Source organism: Heloderma suspectum, chromosome 12 (assembly GCF_057233095.1).
Source record: "Heloderma suspectum isolate Gila_16-S chromosome 12, 16-S_ref, whole genome shotgun sequence".
Classification (NCBI taxonomy): Eukaryota; Metazoa; Chordata; class Lepidosauria; order Squamata; family Helodermatidae; genus Heloderma; species Heloderma suspectum.
Genome location: NC_139469.1, coordinates 14,587,786 through 14,610,444, shown reverse-complemented (window position 1 = coordinate 14,610,444; position 22,659 = coordinate 14,587,786). Strand labels below are relative to the sequence as shown.

The following is a 22,659-nucleotide window of genomic DNA, read 5'->3' as shown; positions in this document are numbered from 1 at the left end:
TTTATAAAGTTGCTCTTCCTTTTAAACTTTTTCTTCTGCATCCTGCTCACCCAAGAAACAATAGTGTGTTGTTGTTGTTGTTTTGACACATTCTGCATCTCTCCCTCCACCCCGCAAGAACAGCTCCTACATCCACTTTCCTATAACCACACATTTCCCTCCATCATTACATCTTTACCAAGATAACTGGGCATGCAAGGTCAGACTCTTTAATTCCACTCTTCTCTTTGTGACCCCACTGGAGTTGCAACTTGCACTTTAGGTAAATTTGAGTGTTGACTATTCATGGGATTAGTTAATAAATCATAAAACTGCTTGTGTCCCATCACTTATTTGGCTGTATGCTGGCTCCACATAGTTATGTCTCTGCTGGCACTATTTCTCAGGTCAGTTAAACATCAGATCTAAGATACTCCGTTACTTGATATGACCTGTGCTGTACCACAGCTAGACTGATCGATGGCTATGGCAAGATGTGCACACAATCTTGGGACTGGAGCAACGGCTGTAAGATTTGAGAAATTTGCAGTGAAGTCTCAGCATTGGGTCATCCAGTGCCAAGCGACAGAACACCCTGTGGCAAATGTAAACTTTGCTTCAGCCTTTTGATCTCCCACGCCGAAGTACCACTGTGTACTGAGCTGGTCACAAGAGAGAAGTCCCCACTTGTAGGGATGTTTAAAATTACTAATTAAAATGTTACAAACCCAGAACAGGCCATATATCATCTACAGTATAGACTTTATACCAAGAAGATTTCAGTGTTGAGGTATGGCAACCAGGTCATAACCCACCCCACCCCACCCCAAATGCCACTCACTGGCTATGAATGAGATAACCGCTTGCACTGTTTCAGCTGAAGTGCCACCTTATTTATAACATGCAGAGTAAACTCCGCCAGCTTTGGTCCTGCTGTTTTGTTCATGCCACTCCTATCACGTGGTTCAAAATCCTGTTTTACCAAGAGCAGTCTTGTGGATCAAGGCTAAGAATGTTCATGTTAGCAGGGGAGCTGTCCAACAGGGAGCACGGTAAGATAGGTGTTGTTTAGGCTCCAACAGAATCGGCTCCTACAGAGCAGCTTTATAAGAGGTTGCTGCCCACCTGGCCTATAATCAGGGCCCTGATCCAGAGCATGCTTCCTTCTCACAGGAAGGGCTCAGGAATATGTGATGAACTGCCAGACAGGAACTGTCTGTCCAGCTCTGGGCCTTTGCCTGGACACACCATCACTTCTGTTCATGGGGCCCTGTGAGTGATCTTGTTCCCCTGCTCTACACCTACCAAGACTGGTCAAGGAATTTCATCTCCTCTGACCCTGCAACAAGTCAGACATCACCCTGGGTAGTAGTCTCTGGAGAGCTACTGGCATCCACTGATTCCCCCTTGACCCCCACAAAGTATTAGCGCCAGCAAAAGTCTCTTCCTTTGATGTTTCATCCAGTTCCAGGTGGTCCTACCAAGGAAGGTGGTGGGATATGATACCTGCTTCCCAAGACTCCTTTCTCATGTTAAACTTGGTTAAAGCTCATTTTAATGGGCTTCTGTGGATCTTAGGAGCCAAAAAGGCCTTGAGGATATCATGTGAAGGACTGGGTTGGATGTCAACACTGGCAAAAGAGCCCCAGTTCTGCTCTTATGTTGATACAGGGGCTCTGCTGTGAGCTCCTCTGAAAAGCAGTTTATATGATTGGATTGCAAGCAACACAGAATAAAGATATGCAATATTAGATAGTTCAAAGCCAAAAAGCAAGGGAAAAAATGACCATCTGAGGTCCCTGAGGCAGCTGGCATATATTAATAACAGGTTATAGGAGTCTGGATGCTTTTTTTTTTTACTTTTTCAATACATTCTAGTTCACCTTTAATCTCAACTGTAATGAATTCTGAGAAGCCAATTCCTAAATACACACTGTGCTCATTACACAACTTCAGAGTAACCCAGAATGACTTTCCTTTTCCAGGTATGTCAAGGGAAGAGGCCCAGCATGGTTAGAAAGAAAGCACATACTATGAAGCCAGTAGAAACTTAAGCAAACTCTTAAGTGAGATAGCTTTCAAATAGCCTCTTTGAGTAGATTAACATTACTCAAATTACAATAGTTTCTAATAGCTTGGCCTTTTTCTTGTTAATATGGGTATAAATTCAACCTGAAAGAAGTATCAATTATAATGGATTGATACTAATGCTACAGAAGAGTTCGCTTGAGCGGATCTCTCTTTGTTCAGCATTCGTTCCCTTTGATTTGCAACCACTGAGAAAGCATACGCTCCATCTTTTCACTATAAATACACTTAACAAATTAAGACATATTCAAAGACTGCTCTAATAAAAGTAGAGGTGGAAGAATCTGTCTATTTCTGACCTGTGCTACTTTCACGTGTTTACCAATAATTCATTATGTTTCTACATTAATCTGCCATTTTCCCCAAAAATAAAATAAAAATATTTCAATGTGTATTTTGATATGTTTAAACTGCAAAATCTGATGGATATCTAAGTTCTGATCTAAATATTAACCTTAGTGATTTGGATCAGGACATTTCATATAGAAAATTCACAGAAGTATAAAAACTTTGCACTTCAATTAGTGCAGAATGTTGCAGCTAAAGTTTTGACTAGGCCAAGTTGTTGGATCATGTGACTCCTTTCAACTGCATTAGCTACCGCTTCGTTTCTGGGTGATGGCTATTACCTTTAAAGCCCTGAATGGCTTGGACTAAGCTACTTAAGGGACCGTCTCCTCATATGTGAATCTGCCTGTCCTTTAAGATCAGTGAATACAACTGTATTTTATGTACCAAGGTTTAGGGCCTTTTCTGTGACAGTGCCCCATATGTGGAGCTCCTTTCCCAAATATCTTCTTTACTGGTGTTCTGTCAGCACTTGAAGACCTTTCTCTTTCAACAAGCTTTTAACTATGTTCCTCCTTATGTATTATCTATTGGCCATCTTTCTACATTTTTCTTTATACTGATCTAATTCTGTTATCTTATTGTGTTATCTTTTTTTTTTAATGCTGTGTTATTATTTCATTTATATCATGTTTTTAAAGATGCTTTTTAAGCCCTCACAAAGTTGAAGTACAGAAGGAGTGAAAGACAAGGTACAAATTAAAGGTGACCACGTGAGAATAGACATCCCAAATTACTTTAAGAACTTGCTCTGCTGACATAAGCTATGGTATCAAAGGCAGCCTTTAAGAGGAAAGTCTTCAAGTCCTGCCTAAATGCCAGAGTTGAAGGGGCAAGACATAATTCTATTGGAATTGAATTCCAAAAATTGGGGACTATTAATGTAAATAAATACAGTGAATTCCTCAAGCTTCCCTACTTTAAATACTGACTCTATTCTTTGTTTTGGACGTTCTGACTTTTGACTTTTCATTGCTGTTTAAAGGACTGCTAAAAATATTACAGTGCTTCGTCCAGAGTTCTCTGACCTTTTGTACCTTTTGTATTTCTACAGCAAGCACTTTATCTGAGATCGAACTGGAGGGAGTCCAAAACCATCTTTTCAATGAACATAAAAAAAATGCTACACAGGAACTTCTATGGGATATTTTAAGTCCTCCATTAGAAAATGTTCACAGGGGCATCCCAACTATCAATTGTACATTTTTAGCAGAGTACTGGACACTGATGTGGCTGAGGGACAAACTAGATGCAACATTATTCAATGTTAGTCCTTTTTCAATTAATAGCTGGCACAGGGTGGAGTGGGATGCAGGTGGGTGGGCAGGGGGCTTTTAACTGTTTGTTCTGTCATGCTCCCAATCCGAAGCAAGGTTGTGCCTGCTATTTGCAATGCAACAAAGGCTCCCACAGGCACCATTGGGAGCTTTTATCTCATTCATTCATTCATTTTTACATTTATATTCTGCCTTTCTTCCTCTTGCAAGGAACCCAAGGTGGCATACATAGTCCCCCCCCTCCATTTTATCCTCACAACAACCCTGTGAGGTAGGTTAGACTGAGAGTCAGTGACTGGCCCAGAGTCGCCCAGTGAGCTTCATGGCTGAGTGGGGACTAGAACCCAGGTTTCCCGAGTCCCAGTCCAACACTCTAACCACTACAAATAGCAGGTGTACCTCCCACTTGGTTCAGAACCGGGACAGAGGATTAAAACTCTCCCTACATGCCACAGCCCTAATTCAGTCCCCCCCCACCCCCATTTACTGAAAAAAAAATCAGCTACACATGGGCTAACAACATAAATAATGCTATGTCTAGTTTGAGCCTGAGTTATGAATTATGAGTGAAGCTTGATTAACATGCTAAAGCATATATATGCATATATATAACCACATATATGGCATATATGTGGTTCCCTCTTCTTCCAAAATACAGGGGGATATGCAAAACGACATTTTCAACAACATGCACAGAGGTATCGTTGCACCCAAAACTGCAAAACTGGTCACTTTTCTGAACTATGATAGTCATGGAAATTATTTCTTTCCATATGCATCTAAATCAGGTGTAGTAATAATACCCCACAAAAGGGATTTCACTTTATTTATTACATTTCTATACCCCCCAGAAGCTGAAACTCTGGACAGTCCACAAAACATAAAACCATAACATACAACATAATAAAGCTAAATAAATAAATATAACAACTTTGAAATGTTTGAAACAGAATAAAACCCAAGTAAAATCCAGAAGCAGTGTAAAGATTTAAAAATAACACATTTTTAATTGAAGGGCTAAAAAGCCTGGGACAATAAAATGTCACTGAAAAGACTACAATGCAGAAACCAGGCGAGGCTCTCTGGGGAGGGCATTCCAGAACTGGGATACCACCACTGAAAAGGCCCTCTTCTTAGTAGCCGTCTGTTTCACCTCATTTGGTGGGGAAACCCAGAGGAAGGCCTCTGAAATGATCTTAGGGTCCAAGCAGGTATATATGGGAGGAGACAATCCTTCAGGTAACCTAAGCCCAAGCCATTTAGGGCTTTGAAACTTAAGACCAGTACTTTAAATTGGGCCCAAAATGGACTGGAAGCCAGTGCAGATCATAAAGCACTGGTGTAATATGATCATATCAGTCAGTTCCAGTTAACAATTTTGCTGCCCTATTTTGGACCAGCTGAAGTTTCTGGACTGTTTTCAAAAGCAGTCCCACATATAACACATTGTAGCAGTCCAAATAAGAGGTTATCAGGATATGGATAACTGTAGGTCAGCTATCTCTGTCCAAGACAGCATTTTAGTTAGTATAACGTGCTCTGTACCACCAAGGACACCTGTCCCTGTAGTGACAATGCTGGGTCCAAAAACATCCCCAAACTATGAACCTGATCCTTTAGGGAGGGAGCAAACCCTCCAGAACAGGTTGAACATCACTCAGCCAGGCAGATGAATCACTCACTAACAGTGCCTCCATCTTGTCTGGTTTGTGTTTCAGTTTTTTGGCCCTCATTCAGTCCAGTATCACACCCAGCCACTGATTTAGAACACTCACTGCCTCTCCTAGATTTGATGAAAAAAAGAGCTAGAGCTGGGTGTCATCCACATATTGGCGACACCTCAGTCCATATCTCTGGATAAACTCCCCCAGCAGCTTCATGTAAATGTTGAACAGCATGGGGGATAAAACAGATCCTTGTGGAACCCCACAGAAAAACTGCCAAGGCACAGAGCAGTCTTCTGGAATCAGCCATCCAAGTGAGACCGGAACCACCGCAATGTAGAATCTCCAACACCGAACTCAGATAGCTTATTCAGAAGGATACCATGGTGGTACTGAAAACCCATGACAGGTCGAAGAGAATCAACGAAGTTATACTCCTCCTGTCCATCTTTCAGCAAAGGTCATCTCATAAGGCAGCCAAGGTAGTTTCCATCCCCAAACCAGGCCTCCAGCCTAAGTGAAATGGATCGAGATACACCAGTTTCATTCAAGAGCATCTGGTGCTGACTGGCAACTACCCGCTCAAGCACCTTGTCCAGGAAGGGGATGTTGGCAACTGGACTATAGCTGTCACCATCTTCTAGGTTCACGTTAGGCTTCTTCGGGATTTGCCTAATTACTTTCCTTTAAAGAGGTCACTTTAGCATGTTGAAGGTATGTGTAAATTTAATGTAAGGCTGCAAACCTGTGCTCACTTACTCAGGAATAAGCCCCACTGAACTCAGTGTAATTTATTTTAAAGTATACATGCATAGCAGCGGGCTGCACTCTCTCATATTGGAAAGAAGAGCATTAAAAGTTTTAAAATACATATTCATAAGGGCTGGATGTACCTGCTCTTGTCTGCTAAGCAAGGTCAGCCCTGGTTAGTACTTGGATGGGAGACTGCCTGGGAATAAGGCTTCCTGCACTGAGCAAGGGGTTGGACTCAATGGTCTTGTAGGCCCCTTCCAACCCTACTATTCTATGATTCAATGATGTACTAAAGACGTACCATCAACAAAAATACTAGTAGCCAGCTAGGCATTATACAGCTCAAGTAATCTTTTATCTGAAGCTTCTGGCCTCATATTATTTGTAGCAGTTTTAATTATTATTATTATTAAATTTATTAATCGCCCATCTGGCTGGTCACCCAGCCACTCTGGGCGATGTACAACATACAATAAAACAGCTTAAAACAATAAAATTCTACAGTAAAAACATTTGCTAAAATACCCTAACCCACCCCAAATGCCTGCCTGAACAACCACGTTTTTAATGCACGACGGAAGCTCATTAAAGAGGGGGCATGGCGGAGTTCCCTAGGGAGGGAGTTCCAGAGTGGGGGCCACCACAGAAAAGGCCCTCTCCCTCATCCCCACCAGTCTAGCTGTCCTGGCTGATGGGACAGAGAGAAAGCCATCCGAGGCTGATCTTGTTAAGTGGCCTGTCTGGTGCTGGCAGATATAATTAACAGTTTTAACGTTGTAAGGCCGCCTTGAGTCCCAGTATTGGGAAAAAGGCAGGATATAAATTAATATAATATAATATAATATAATAATATTATGCCATGAAAATAAGTGTTCTGTGTTCTCCAACAAAATACTTCTTGGAAGACTTTGAAAAGAAATAACTTTAGTTATTCTCTTCCTAACCTTGTTTCGCCTTCATCTCCCTCTGTTATCTTCCTCACTGTCAATTTTAGACTTTAAGCTCCTTGGAGGCAGAAACCTAACTTTTTCTCCTTATGAAGCCATGTAAAATGCCATGATGGCAATACATACAAATAAGAAGTGGTTGCCAGTTGTCATATTTTTATTTTTACAACCTTGTAGGATTGATACATATCAGACACACCAGCATATTGAAATTCCTGGTGTATTCAGCTAGTCCTTCCTAAAACTAACTTGCAAAGCAAATAAGGTGACTACAATACGATTTATTTGCTTTTTTGCTGTTTACATTCTGTATTCAACCTAGGGGAGTGGCAGAATGGAAAAGTCACACAATGATGGCTTTTAGAAGGAAACAAAAAAGGTAAGCAATTGCAAAAACCAAAACCAAAAACCAAGGGTAAGCACTACTCAGCAGCAGACATCTACCTGGGTTAAAAAGAGACCAGTCTGTTCTTGCATTGACTTTGAGAATCTAGGGATGGGGAGAGGGTATGCACAATCCCTAAGCCTTGGTTTCTACTGTAAATTTGAACTGGACCACAGATTGCACAGAAGCAATTCTCTTTTTTCAACAGGTTCCTGTATCACACTTCTTCACTATAGGGTTTTTTTTTTAATTTTTAGAAACCTTACTTCTCCTTTAGGCAGATCACTCCTCCAATTTATATTGTTCAAGGGGTTTTAAGCATACAAGTTGGTAAAACAGAACAGGCTGAGGAATGAATATGGAGAAAAATAACTTGAATCATCCTATTTAAACTTTCAATCAAAACAAACAATGGCAGGAAAGGCAAGATAAAAAGCAAATACAGCATTCTGTCAATTTTTATGCCGGCAGTTTGAGGCTTAATTTCTAATTTCACAAGACAGAAAATAAAGGATATACCTAAGATTGCACTGAAGATATAAATTTCAGATCATGAATAATACTGACATATAAAAAAAATACACATTTCAGGCTTAAAGTATGTTAGTTCAAACAATGACTTCCTTAATTAACTCAGGGTGAGATTGGATGATCTCTCAGATCTGGCCCATCACATGGAGAGGAACAAGAGCATGCCAGCCATTCCTGCAGGCTCAATGCTCCTTCCTCAACTCTTCCTGCATTGAGCAGGGGGTTGGACTCGATGGCCTTGTAGGCCCCTTCCAACCCTACCATTCTATGGTTCTATGATTCTATGAACATCCACACATGTCTCCAGGGGAACGTAATGCCTGAACGCACACAAATGTGTATAAAATCTAGTGCACATAGGTCAGAATTATTTGGTCGACCCCCCCCCCCACATAAAAAAGATAATCAACCACTGATTGGATTGGCCTATACCAGGGATAGGGAATGTGTGGCCCTCCAGATGTTGTTAGACTGCAACTCCCATCATTCCTCACCACTGGCTACCTAGCTATGGCCAATGGGGGTTGCAGTCCAACAACATCCGGAGGGCCACACATTCCCCACCCCTGGCCTACACACATTGGATTTTACACATGGAGGCTATATTTAAATGTTGTGTCTTGTGTGTCCAAGGTATGTCAGATACACTCCTACTACCCTCTCCATGATGGGCTGGACTGCGGAAGAACTATAATCCAACCCAGTTCTCGCAAAATGTAGAAAGGGAAATCAGATGTTAGAAATAAGACATTTACAAGATGCTCATGGATGCTACAATCTACATCTAGCTGATCATCTAGTCAATTGACAACAAGCTAAATTTGCCAGTAAAACTTAGGAGCTCCTGCATTAATCTCATGTATTAAAAAGGATTCTATGGTGTATCTCAGGGGTGGGCAACTTGCATTCCTCCAGATATTTTAGCTTACAACTCTCATCAGCCCTAACCAGCATAGCCAGTGGTGACGGATGATGGAAGCTGTAGGCCAAAACATCTGGAGGGCCACAAGTTGCCCCTGGTGTATCTAAATAATCTGACATACTTACCCAATTCTTTAGAAACAGGTGATGCAACCGCAATGTCACCTATTCTTGCAACACCATCATAGTATGCTCTTCCAGCAAGAACCATACCTACAGAAAGAGATAAAAGGAGTAAAGAGAACATATATGATATATGTTATACTCTAAAATTAATGAACAGATCAACAATATGTCATACAGATTAGCTTCAAGGAGGAGGAACTAAGTGTTAATAATAGTAAAGCAAAGCATATACACATTTGATCATTAGTTTTTGAACTTATGCTGCTTATGGCCTACAATACATTCCATTAAGAGTTAAAAATAGACATGATAGTATCCACAAGTTTCTTCCTCAACAGCATATTATCTCAATGGTATGGAACACCTGGTAGTCCCTTCATTTTTGGCAGAGGCATGCACTAGATTAATCTGGTAGACTTCACTCTATTTATCCAACATGAACATATTACTGGGTTATTTCCCAGTGAGATGGGATCTCACACTCAGACAGTCAAAATGAGTCCTAAGAACTGCACTGAAGTGCTAGGAGATTCATAATGGAAAGATAAATCACTGCCTCCAATCTATCAATAGAGGATTTAACCTCCCTCTCTGTACACGAACTTACAGTGTACAGATGATAATTACAAGATATTTACCAAAGAATATGGACAGCCTATACAGATACTATGCCTAATTCCAGCCTTGTGTCTCATTTACCTCATATGTGTATGAAGTATAGCCTGTGGAGACCTACTATCAAGGCTTGATCACCACTCAATCCCTTACCTCTTTCCCTTGTGTCCACGGGCACCTTTCCTCAGTCTCTTAACGTTTCAGATTTTAACACTTGTAAAACCATTATAAACAATAAGCTAAATAAAATATACGCAATGGGAAAAAACACATACAAACAGTTAAATGCAAATGTAATGTGCTTTGGATTGTGTTTCAATTGCCAATAGACCTCCAATTTCCATCAATGTTAAGGAACTCATCCCACCCTCACTATCCCTATTTACCAAGAACTATATTTTCTGGTATCTGTCCTTGGTAAATCACAGTTCCTGTCTTAACTTTTGGGGGATGGCTTTTAAGTTAGTGTTTGCACTGAAGTCCCTTTTTTCCATCCTTTTCCCAGTATCCCACCTTTCGATCAAGTGATACTCAAGATGGCTTACATATATTGTAACATATAAGCCCCACCCCCCTAAACCTACTCAACCCAGCAGCCTTCAGATCCCAGCCAGAGTGTGCCTCTCTTCAGCTCTGTAGCGCAAGGGCAACTGGCAGACGGAGCTAAATATTTCATTCTGGCAGGGCAGGGAGAAATCCCTGCAGCTGCTTCTTTTATGGCTGACGGATGAGGCCCGGCTGGTCTCCCCTTTGTCATGATGTTCCTTCCTGGGAGGCAGGGGATACAACCTCCCAGTGAACCTTGGGCCCCTGACAGTGGCCACAATGTGCTCTATTCCAGGATAATTTTCTATCCAGATATTTTTAATAGTAAAGGTTGCTGAACGAGTCTGAGTTGAAACTATCCTATAACAAGTACAATCAGGTCAATTATGACATTAAAAGGCCTTGCTTTTTCGTTTTTTAAAAAGGAAACTTATGGTCTATTTACTAACATGGCTGCTTCAGAAGCCAGCGCAGAACATGCTATTGAAGAATAAATGAAGGACCTTCAGCAACATGTAAGAGCTAGTAGCTGGGTTCGCAGGATTGGTGAAGGAAAAGAAGCCATGGTGGCTTCTTTTCCCCACTTTGCGCATGTTGGTCGCATGTGCCATTTCCCTAATTACCCTGGCTGGGCGCGGGTTTCGGTGTCATCCCAACCTGCTGAGGGTTCGAGGTAGGGGTGGCTTCCAAACCATCCCAGAACCCTAGAACAAGGCATAGTTTGCGAGGTGGTTTGAAAGCCAGTCCCGTCACACACCTCACTAGGTTTGGATGAGATGGCAACCCAGGCCCAGCAAGGTAATTAGTGAAATGGCATGGTACATGACCGGCACTGGTGGGGCGGGGAAAAGAAGCCACTGTGGCTTCTTTTCCTCACTGATTATGCAAACCTGGTCAGTGGTGGTAGGGGTGGCAGACCTGGTCAGGTTGTGATTCTTCATGCGATTATAGCCATCATGTTAAAAATACACAGGACTGTCCCTATTTTCATCTGTGAAACACTGGAAGGTCTCTCACTTCAGTGTAGGTTAATAGTGGATAACTATTTTATATAGATATAGATGTAGTTCCAAGACATGGTATGAAGGCACATGAGGCAGCCACCTTGCTGAAGCTAAGCAGGTCAGGGCCTGGTCAGTGCTTGGAGGGGAGACTACCTGGGAACCCCATGTTGCCACCATGAATTCCACAATGAAAGAAAGGTGGGATACAAGTGTAATAAATAAATAAATAATTTTTCCAAAATGTATGGCAAACTGCATGTGACTGGCTTCATCACTTAGCAACTCTGAGTATTTTAATCTTCAAGCTTGAAATAAAAACAAAGAGACTAGAAAATGTAAAATGATCATCTCTGGGCAGCATTAATTGTTCTTGAAGGGAAAAAGTTTTCTCAGATGCCTTGAGCCGTTTCAGTTTGCTACTAGTAGTTTCCATCAATCACAGAGTCCCAGCAGTTCTTCCAAAGAGATGCCTGAAATAAACTTGGGAACACAGGAAGAAGGCCTGATCCAATATCCTCACAAAATCTCCTTCTGTCCTAACTATTCCAGCAAGTGTTGGGGAGCTTCTGAAGGTAATATTATTAATATTCGATAATTATTTTCATATTCTAAATTGGGAATTCCAGCATACTATAAAGTGGTCCCAACCTTCCCCCCAAAAGAGAAGACGTTCTAACCTTATTTGCCTGTTTCCTATTTTCCTGAACTCTCTGGTGATTTACAAATTTAGAGATCAGAGCCCTCCAACTATCTAAAGCTCTGCTGGCAAGAGCCAGGCTGGGCAGGAGGAACGATGGAGGTGATTTTGCCTCCTGTTCCTCCTCCTAAAAAAAAATTCAGCTCAACAGGCCTCTGAGGCCATCTAAGTCACTTGCCAGTAGTAGGTGGTGATGGAAGGGCTACAGGAGCCTGAAGATTCTGGCCTCTTGTCTCCCCTCCCTTCTCCACCCACCAGAATGCCACCTTTTCACCCAGGAGTGTCTGTGGCCTTGGGAGGGAGGTTCCTAGATATCCCATGGTCCTTGGAACACTCTCTCAGGATCCATAGGATTGCTCTGCCTATTATTTTTCACCATATACAAGGTACTGAATGCTCTTTCCAGCCAATCCTGTACATCAGGGTTGTTGAACCTCTTTCAGCCTGAGGGCCAAATTCAGTTTCAGAGAAGCTTTTCAGAATCACATTCCAGTGGTGGGTGGGACTGAAGGCAAAAGGGGTAGTGCTAAAAATACACACACACCCAGCATATTGTAGCTTAAAGGTCTTACCACTAGTAACTAAGGAGAGGCATTTTGAATTTTTAGAATGGGAACAAAGCTGTACAGAAGCTGGGAAGCCACCAAACGATCAGTGGTTGAGGGAAAGGGGAAGTGGCTGGATTTGACTCCCAGGCCTGAGTTTTCCCACTCCTGCTGTACATGAAGCTGTTTTCTATCTTTCCATATACCTGCTATTAAATTATTATTTATTGATCTGTGAATAAATATAACTATACAGATAATGGAGACACAGGCAGTACTTAGGAAAACATATTCCTTATAACTACTACTGCTCTGGGGTCTGCATAGTACCAACATTCATCCAGTAACCTTCTATTACTTCTTTATTCATTTTAATGGGAGTACGAGAGTTGCATACTAGTTATACAGTACCTTATGGTGATTCTCTTAAAAAATTATCTGAAATAATATATCTAAGCTTATTAACAAAAAATATAATATGCCTAATGAGCCAGTTAACATTACTAACATTTCCTTCACCAAGTTTACTGCAGCAAGAACAAACAACACTTTATATAATAGTACTTGCTAAGCAACAGGTACTTTCAAGATTTAAAATGAGAAACTCCCATAGAGTAGGAGCTTAGAAGCTTCCTGCTCTTGGAGAATAGGGAGGGGAAATTCATCAGCAAATCAGTTCAGCTTTTTCAAGGAAACATTAACATATAAAATATTAACATAACATTGGGGTTGGGTTGTTCCCAGTTAATGATTTCCAACTTATTTTTGCATCTATAATTTAAAAAACCCAAAGCCTGTTCTGCTGGATGGGTCCCGGAAACAAAATTCAAACTGGAGAACAGCCAAATAGTCAGAAGGAGATTACACATGTTAAGGTGCCATTATACCATAAAAGTCCGGCTTCCCTAGATTTTCAGAGCACTTGGGACCAGTGCATAGCATGAAGAGTAGCAGCAAGATTTAGCAAGTTACCTTGCAAGGAGCACAGACAGCCACTTCTAACATTACTTTTATAAGACAAGACTGATCTCTTAGAAAGCATATGTATTTGAAGATGCATACAATGCAACTTTGAAAAAGTAATACAGAACATTTCAAAGAAAAGACAGCTAGGAGAAAATTTTGGACTATGCACATATTTTCTGACACTAAAATGTAAGTATATATTTGTAATACAGAAAGAGGATTCACCCAAGATACAGGAATACGTCTGAGAGAGAATCACCATGCTGTTTGCCTTGTTCTCAAATTACAATCCAATCAGTCTCTCTTTTTACCTTCTATATTTATTTAGCTGTGCAAAACACAGGTAACATTTCACGCAGACAACTCATAATTATGGCTGGGGCATTTAGTCAGTTGATCTTAAATCTTCAAATTTAATACAAATTTAATATGAGCAAATATAGCTTTGATAAATTAAAATTGATATGGTCAATTGACTAAGTTAAACTGGGTGACATAATATATATTAAACAGACAGGAAGGGAAGGGAAAGAGTCAGGAATTGTCAATGAGAAGGCAGTAAAAGTACAGATAAGATGAAGGTAGGAATGTGAGGTCCTCTGGGGTTCAGAGCCTCAAGACTCAGGAGTCAGAGCCTTGGAGATCAGGTGAGATGTGTCTGATCAGGAAGGAAGCCAGTAAACAAGACAGGGAGCAGAAATTCTTAAACCACACAGAAAATAGAACCACAGGCTATCATCTCACCTTCAGTTTTTACCTAGGGAGGTAGGTGTTGGGCTCTCCCACACTGGAGACATTCAAGATGAAGGTGGACAGCTATGTGTCAGGGATGCTTTGACTTAGATTCCTGCATTGAGCAGGGGGTTGGACTCAATGGTCTTATAGGCCCCTTCCAACCCTACTATTCTATGATTCTAGTCCTCCCACTGGAGACCCTGAAAAGGGCAGGTAGTTAAAACACTGAAACCCTGGTTCAAACCCTAGTACCTGGCAACTATACATGTAAGGCTTGTTCAGAAGCATACCTTTGAAGTAGGGCTTAGAGGAAGATTGCTTGACGATGTAGGGAGAAGGCTGTTCTGGGACTATGTAGAAGCAAGGCAAAAAGGCACAGAGAAGGGAATGAGAGGAGACTAGGGCCAAACATTAGATAAGCTTGAGCAAAATGGAGTAGGGTAGGGGGAAATACGGAAATAAAAAAGAAGAGATCTAGGCAGAGACATGGAAAGTTTTAAATGGAAGACCAGAATACTATAAAAGGCAACATGATTAGGCCTATAAACCTATCATCATTATAGTTCTTAAGTGCTACTGGTAAAACCACTCCTTACATTATGTTTTATTAACAGCATTCTCAGATGCTAGTTAGCTTTGAGCACAATCCAAAAAATGATGCTGAAGCTGGTTATTAGTTTCCAGTTCCTTATCTGCTTGAAAGTTTGAAACACACTTCAATCAGCAAACTTAATAAGGACCTAAAATTTATATGCTTCATTTTGGTGCAGGACACTGTCAACCACAATATGCCCATGCCAATAATACCCAAATGATGTAGAAAACAATACAGAACTGGGTTTGTGCACCCCACAATAAGTTTTGGGCCACCCCAAATGCCATCTGTATCAGATGGCATTGAATTGTATCTGGCTTAAATCTTTATTTGGGCATAAGGCAATAGCCAAAATATGTAGAAAGCAATAAGGAACAGGGTATGTGCACCCCACAGTAAGCTTTGGGCCCACACAAATCATACACCCACACATCCAGGAGTGTGTCCTCCACCAGATGCAACTGAATCACAGATCTGTGATTTGGGGTGGCCCGAAGTTTATTGTGGCATGTAGGGGCATATAAACTTTAGGTTCTTATTGAGCAAACTAATTAACTCAGTATCAAACACTGAACTCAGTATCAAACATTTGCGCAAATAAAGAACTGAGAACTAGTTACCAATTTCAGCATCACAGACATCATTTTCACGACCCTTCCTTCCTTCCTTCCTTCCTTCCTCCCTGCCATGGAAATCCAGTTTAAACCCCCCCCCCCCCCACACACACACACACACATTTGCCACCACTTCACTTAGCATTAAATAATCCAGGACCGATACAGACTGTCCCAATATGCAGTAGCTTTACATGTTCAGTAACACAATTCTTCGTGTAAGACAACCATCTCCGTGTAAGACAGCCATCAGACAACCACGTTTCTGTTATGCAGTCATACAAGAAATCTACTTTTTAAATTTTACCTTAAGGAAGCCAAGCTAGAAAACAGTCTGTGATCCTGGACAAAAAGGGGGTGGGGAATTAAGTCTGTTCCAAATTGCTTAAAAGAGCAATCCAATGGTCATTGGGAGAGCATTCCAGGAATCATAGTACTTTTTGGAGTTCCCCTCCCAAGGCCGTAGACAATGCTACAACCCTGGGAGGGAGACTCTGGGTTCTGATCCCTCCCCTGCCCCCCTGCAGTTGCCACTGATGGCTGCTTCCCGAGGTCACCAGTACAACTTCAGGGAGAGGAAAAAGGAAGCATTTGGGGGTGGGGGGAGAGGACAGGATCCACTATATCCTGTGGCTTTTCCAGCCCCAGCCCTACCCCGGGGCTCAGAGGCCTGTCTAGAGGAAAAAATTAAAAGGTGACTGGAGAGGCAAAAATCACCTCTGTTGCTCCACCCACACTGCCAGCAGCAGGGCATAGGATACTTGAAAGCCTCAGAGATCAGAGGCTTCCTTCTAAGGGGATCACAATGGTATGGATACTGCTCTACAGCAGTAATCTTGTGCATACTTTCCTGGGAGAAAGCCCCATTGATCACAGTGGAACTTACTTCTACTGCACCTCTTAGATGCCTCTTTCATGCCTAGATTAAGATGATGTATCCTCAAAGCCTGAATGGGCAAGTAGGATGTTGATGTCAGGTTCACATGACCAAATATCAGCCCTCCAGTTGTAGTAACTTAATCCTATGTATGCTATTGTTGGCTACACGGTGAAGTGTTGGACTCTTGTTTATACCCAAAGATTGCTAGTCAGTGGGCAACAAGGCACATGGAATTTTTTTTACTCATCTCATCAAATGCTGAACAGGGTTCTGGGTATATAACAAACAACTGTTTCATCACCTAGCCAGCTCTAATGTGCACTTAAGTGGTTGCATATCAAGGACCAATTTGGATCTGAGTGGATAACAGACAAGGAACCTGCCAGACCCACTACTCAAGTTGCCCTGCAACATGCAGGTATGAGCAGGCAGGCTGAGAAATATTTTGTATTTCTCTGCAAGTACAAAAATCAACTTAGTACATGACGCTTCATTTAGGAGAAAAACATTCCTGTGAAACTGTACAAATCAGCAGTCTATTTCTCCAGTGCTGCTATAAAGGTGCAAATAGCGTATACAAATCAGACATTTATTCTTATGAATAATTCAAGTCAAAATACGGTATTTCCTCTGAAGGGTGGTTACCCTAAAATTAACAGTGGACTCTTCACCAAATAGTCAAACACACTTCAAAATACAGCATGACAATGATTCATATCATATTCATTTAAAATATGTTTAAGCCGCCTTCAGTACACTTTTGTAATATTTAAAGAGCACAGCTTTCTTAAGAAAAACACTGTAAAGATAATGGGATAGAAATGGCCATTTCTAAGACAAAGTGGGTTCTTTCATCTGTTTCCATCATATTTCAATTTACTAGTTTCCAAAAAGCAGTTTGAGTGGAAAAATATGTCCCACAGGCTCATTGGAGGGAAGCCATATGCATTACTTTTGACAAGTTCCCTTAAAGCTCTAGATTGCTGCATGGGAAAAAGAACTAAAGTCATGCATATTCCAAACAAGGCCATCATCTCTAAGAAGAAACATCCCTCCAATATGATGCCAGATTAGTCTGCATAAATGAAGTGGAAACAAGCTATTGAAGCTAGTCAAAGGGAAGTGAATAGTCTAATTAAGTTTTCACTCTAGCAGCAGCAGCCCTACTGAAGTAAGTGCAGCTTGTGCTAGTTGAGTGGTGCAGGTATTAGACCTTCTGAGAAGAACTCCAATCCACACTCACATCTTCAAAAAAGGTTTCATATTTAGTTCTAAGTGACCCATTTTAAGGTTTGCAATGCCAGCAAACCACTGCATAGAATAGGTTTATCTAGCCTTGCAAATAAGTGTTCACTTTACTAGCCCATAAAATACGTTAACTACCCACATACCTACATATACCTGTATTATTTCTTTTAGATAAAAATATACTAAGGAACCAGCTTTTGCAAAGCTTTCATACCTAGTCACCCCTGGAGTCAGTTCTTACCAGAGGCAACCAGCTGAATGACTTTACACTGTAAGGATGCTGGTGGCACTACAAGCTGATTTGCCAGAGGCAATGTGTATGGTCAAAAGTGTTGAATAAAGTACCCAACAAGGACTGCAATGCTTAACCCAAGAGGTGCTTGCCTATTCACTCCCATTTTATCTCAACTTCAAAACAAACACATTCCTTATGCAGATAAATATTGTAAAGTACTATGTAAGTGGAAGAAGTACTACACAAAAGGTTATCTGCTTCTAGTGTTCTTTACATGTGTACAGCTTCTCCATGATAAATAAGAACTAACCAAAACTAGGTTCTTTTGAACTACATTCCTAGTGGAACGTAAGGTTATTAGAATCTTTAAAAAATAACAACACCCAACAACAACTATGTTCTATTTCTTTGTTTCCCATTTCTTTTTGTCACATTTTTCATATTACAAAATAAAATGGAAAACTGAGGAAGATTTAAACTCATTTTTATTTCTTGCCCAATCCTGCTTTCTCTATTAACGGGTTCTCACTGCCATAATTTCCTTTTGGAGGAAAACTGGAGAGGAGCAATCCCTGGGTAAGACAATATACCTTCCTAGTCACCACTGACTAAAGGTTCCCCTCAGTCTCCTCATTCTCTTTTTCCAGACAATCTTGAAACATATGCAAACTGAGAAGAAGCCCATAGGGAGATGGTCCTGGGCTACAAATCCACTAGACAGGGCAGAGCTCCAAATTAAGTAATTTATTGAGATACTTAGTGAAAGGAGGGGAAGGTTCTGAACAGATAGTGTAAAACCAAATCAATACATTTGTCTGTCTTACCTAAATACTTGGATAAGCTAAACAGGCATTCTTGATTTACAGATCATTTCTGAGGATAACTGCTATTTCAAACAGAAAACCGTTTACCACAACTCCTAGGAGGAAAAGGCTCCTTTTTTGAACGTTGACGGGGGGGGGGGGGAAGAGTAGGATTAGGCAAACCAATCATCTTCTAGAAAGCAGAGATGTCATGGATTCAATAAGAGTGGATAATCCATGGTCAGGTGGGAGTCTCAGAAATTGGCTTTGGGATAGATGTTATGTAAATATGGCAAAGCACCCAAGGTTTGAAAAACAAATACCTATGATCTCACTTCCACCAGTGCTTTAACCATTATCACATGATCACAGGGATTGGGGTGGGGTGGGGTGGGGTGGAGGGAGAGGGTAGGCATCTTTTCTATTTCTTAGGAGGACTTTAGCCACCTAAGTCATGCAAAACAGTTTATCTGTGGCTATCCTTGACATGCATATTTCACACCTATTACTTTTGTGAAAGCAGATCAGTTTCTCTGGAGCCAGAAAGGCAATCTAAAATTAAGGCAGCTAAATAGTCAAAATGGGTTTTTAAAGAAGCCATTCTTATAAATTACAATAGAAATATAATAAGCCAGTTGCTATAACAAAAAGCCTGGAACTTCAGAGAACATTAGGAAGATTCTCATCTGGAAACTGAAGAGCAAATGAGTTTGATAGTCAATAGCTACCACCACAAAGCAGGCTGGCTTTGCTTGTGGTGACTAGACAGGGAAGTTTTGGTATATTGTGAGAGTTGGGCTACAATCCAGTATAGAGTTGAACAAGTGGGACTTGCAACAGAATGTTGCAGTGTGGAATGCTCCTGTTCAGCCAGCCATGTATGATCAGCCATGCCCTGTAGAATAGTCTATTCCACTCCCCCTTCCACCCAATTTTCTGCCTTCCTTGCCCACTCAGTCAACATTCTATGGACACCAAACATGCTAAGTCTTGGGGGCGGGGGTGCTCCAAGGGTTTTTTCCTGGAGATTTTTTTGTACTTCTGCAAACCTTGGGAGCTCTGTAAGCATGCTGATACTTCCCGGCTGTACGTGGGTCATACCATTTGGGCTACATTAGCAAAGACACTCACATCTGAACATTGGAAACAGAGATAACAATATGCTCAAGCCCATGGAAATCACTGATTTTAAGCACACTTATGTAAGGTTGTGATCTTGATTTCTTTCAGGTAATCTGTGTGACCCAAATGACTAACATGGGCATGCATAAGCTGATGGGCTAATGACCTAGTTGCAAGGCAGTCATTACACTTTAATAATGTAGAATTAAAATATCAGAAATGGTAAATTAGCACATTCAATTTAGAGATTACGTAGGCTTACCATTAACAGCTTTTTCATAGTTTCTCCCCAGGTTTATTAAATTCCGCAGCCCAGGATTGAACTGTTCCATAACATTCTGGTGAACAACAAGAACAAAATGAGAGAGATCATTAAACTCCTTCCTTTAACTGACATAAAATATAGCTTTTAAGTGTCTATAATTTTTTTTAATGCATGTCACTTAACTGGTGTCAAATTTCCATCTCACCAGGAAAATACTGTAAAAATATAACCTGTCTTTTCACTCACAGGCCTTCAAGGTGGCTTGACACAGCTTCGATTGAGAAAAAAATAAACATAGTTTGAAGTTAATGTTGGTGCCTAATTTTTTCTAGCCTGTGCAGATTTAATGCGTAAAACTCTGGTTTTGGGTATCTAAAATCTCAAAAATTCAGAGTTGATACTAAAATTTATATTAGTGTAATACTGGGAATTTTATGTATGATCAGCATGGTTCCATTTGCTTTTTATAAAAGTTGATACTGTTTTGGAAAACAATGCTGTTCTCTTTAAAATCTGATGCAAGATAGAAAATGGGAGCAACCACAAACTGAATTAAACTAAACTCTACCAGGATATGTTAGTACACAAAAGTTCCACATCTAGTTACAAATAAGTAAAACAAAAACCACTTTCTACAAGCCATGGTCTTCAGAAATTGCCAGTTATCTAAAGTGGTCTAATAAAGAAATGTGAGGGAAATTAGCTTTCTTATCTTAAAAACAAACAAACAAACAAACCTGTCAACCTTGCCCACAAAATCCATATATAACATCAGGTCTCCTAAATTTCCTAAACTTTTTTGAAAGCTAAGTCAAAGCAAAATTGATTTTCTCTGCTAACAGTTTTGGTTTATATACAAAAGATACACAGATTTTGGCAGGTGTCACCTAATTCCAAATATAATCCATTTATTTGGGATTTTGACAATTGCGGATTTTAAATTTTTTTTTTTTTACTAAAAAAGCATTTTTCCTTAGAAAAAACTCCTCCCATATTTTTCAATCATGTTTCCTAATACTGCACTGTAAGGAAAATACTTTATTTTCCAAACACTGTTACAGGGTCAGAGAAAACAAGAACTTGAAAGTGTGCATAGTGAAATTGCAACATTCAACACTGTATTATAAACTGCCAACAATACCTAAAATTAGGTTTATAAAAACAGCGTCCAAATACCAGTATAGGCTCACGCAAGGGGTTTGCGCTAATCTAGTGTAACTTGATTTGTTTCCTCCTTTCACAGACAACCTCCCCAAGCAATATGCCCCCTGTTCCAAAAGCAGTTTTCCATGATGCATTGGTGGGTATTCCCCTGTTTTTCTAAGGGGAAAAAAGAGATTTTATGGAACTGGTTTCACAATTCTTTGGATCATGGCCAAAATGTTGAGGTGTTCTTTTCATCTACTAGCTCCATTACCGGAACAAAGCAACTACCGGAACAAAGCAACTACCGGATTAAACAGAAACAGGCTTTTAAATAGTGATTAAAAACTAAAGTATTTACTTGAAAGAAAATAAAGAGTAAGCAATAGTAGATTTCAAACAGAGAGAAGGGGGGAGAGGGAGAGGGAGAGAGAGAGAGGGAGTGTGTGTGTGAGTGAGAGTGAGAGAGAGAGAGAGAGAGAGAGAGATTTTATGACTCAACCTAGTTAACTAAAGGATTAATGCAATTAACAAAGATCAATTTACTTGAATCCAACTTTTACATCCAAAAGTTAAGCTTGTCTAGGTTATGAACTAGGTGATTTGTAAAAGCTTCTGTTCTAATTATTATTATAGCAATGTATACCTTGCTTTCCCCCCAAAAAAATGAGTAGCTCAAAGCAATGGGGAAAGCAATCCTATGGCCCTTAGACAGCAACTGGAGGGCACAGAATTTTTTGGGCTGAATCTACACATAGCAGTTATACCATTATCATAACTATTGGTGCCCAGTGGTGTCATGTGTACCAATAGTTATGATAATGGTATGATAATGGTATAAATGCTATGTGTAGATTCAGATCCAAGGTTGGAGACAGCACTCTGACCTCAGAGCCGGGGATCCGTGCTCCCCACCCCCTTCCCACAGAGAGAACTGTGCTGCTGACTGCCTCTCCGAGGTTGCAAAAGCAATCTCGGAGGGGGGGACAAATGGGCGTTTCTGTGGTCGGGGAAGGGAAGGGACTGGAAAGGACAGCTTACACAATATCCCCAGGTGCCTCCAGCCTCCTTCCCTGTCCCTCTGCAGTGCCCCAGCTAAACAGGTGAAAAAACCTGGCTAGCTAAAATGCAGAGTGGTAGGTGCTCCTCCGACTCTGCACTAGATGCTTGTAAGTCTCTGAGTTCACAATTGATAGGATTGTGCCCTTACAAAATATAAAAGGCATATAATAACCAATCATTAAAATACATTTACAAAGAGCTAAAAGCAGCAGCAAATACAAAAACGCAAAGCAGCCAAAACATAGCTCTATTTTCACATTTTTGAAAGACCAAAAATGTGAAACTATTATGCAGTAGAAACTGTATGGCAGCATATACAAAATGCCCTCAAACAGACATGTCATTAGATTACCTCAGATATAATTTGAGGCAATTCACATAACAATAGGTTAAACTACTTATAATAAGTGCAGATTGTAAATGGACCTTTTGTCTATATTTGCAAAAGTTACCTATTCTAGGAATACTGCTTCATACCCCACACGCCCTGTTGATACAAGATAATGTCCAGATGATAATGCCTTTGCTCAGCTACAGCTCTCCCTCAATACATAATACAATTTAC

The 22,659-nt window shown here is 40.6% G+C and overlaps 1 protein-coding gene across 1 annotated transcript in view; it reads right to left on the bottom strand.

Moving 5' to 3' along the window:
• The window catches only part of BAIAP2L1 (BAR/IMD domain containing adaptor protein 2 like 1), a 101,482-nt gene that overhangs the window by 64,181 nt on the left and 14,642 nt on the right, over nt 1–22,659 (bottom strand). The window contains exons 2-3 of the mRNA XM_084818429.1: nt 19,887–19,962; nt 9,020–9,106 (exon numbers count right to left, since the gene is read on the bottom strand). Of these exons, the coding sequence (XP_084674555.1) occupies nt 9,020–9,106; nt 19,887–19,962 (163 nt within the window). The remainder of the gene's footprint in view (nt 1–9,019; nt 9,107–19,886; nt 19,963–22,659) is intronic.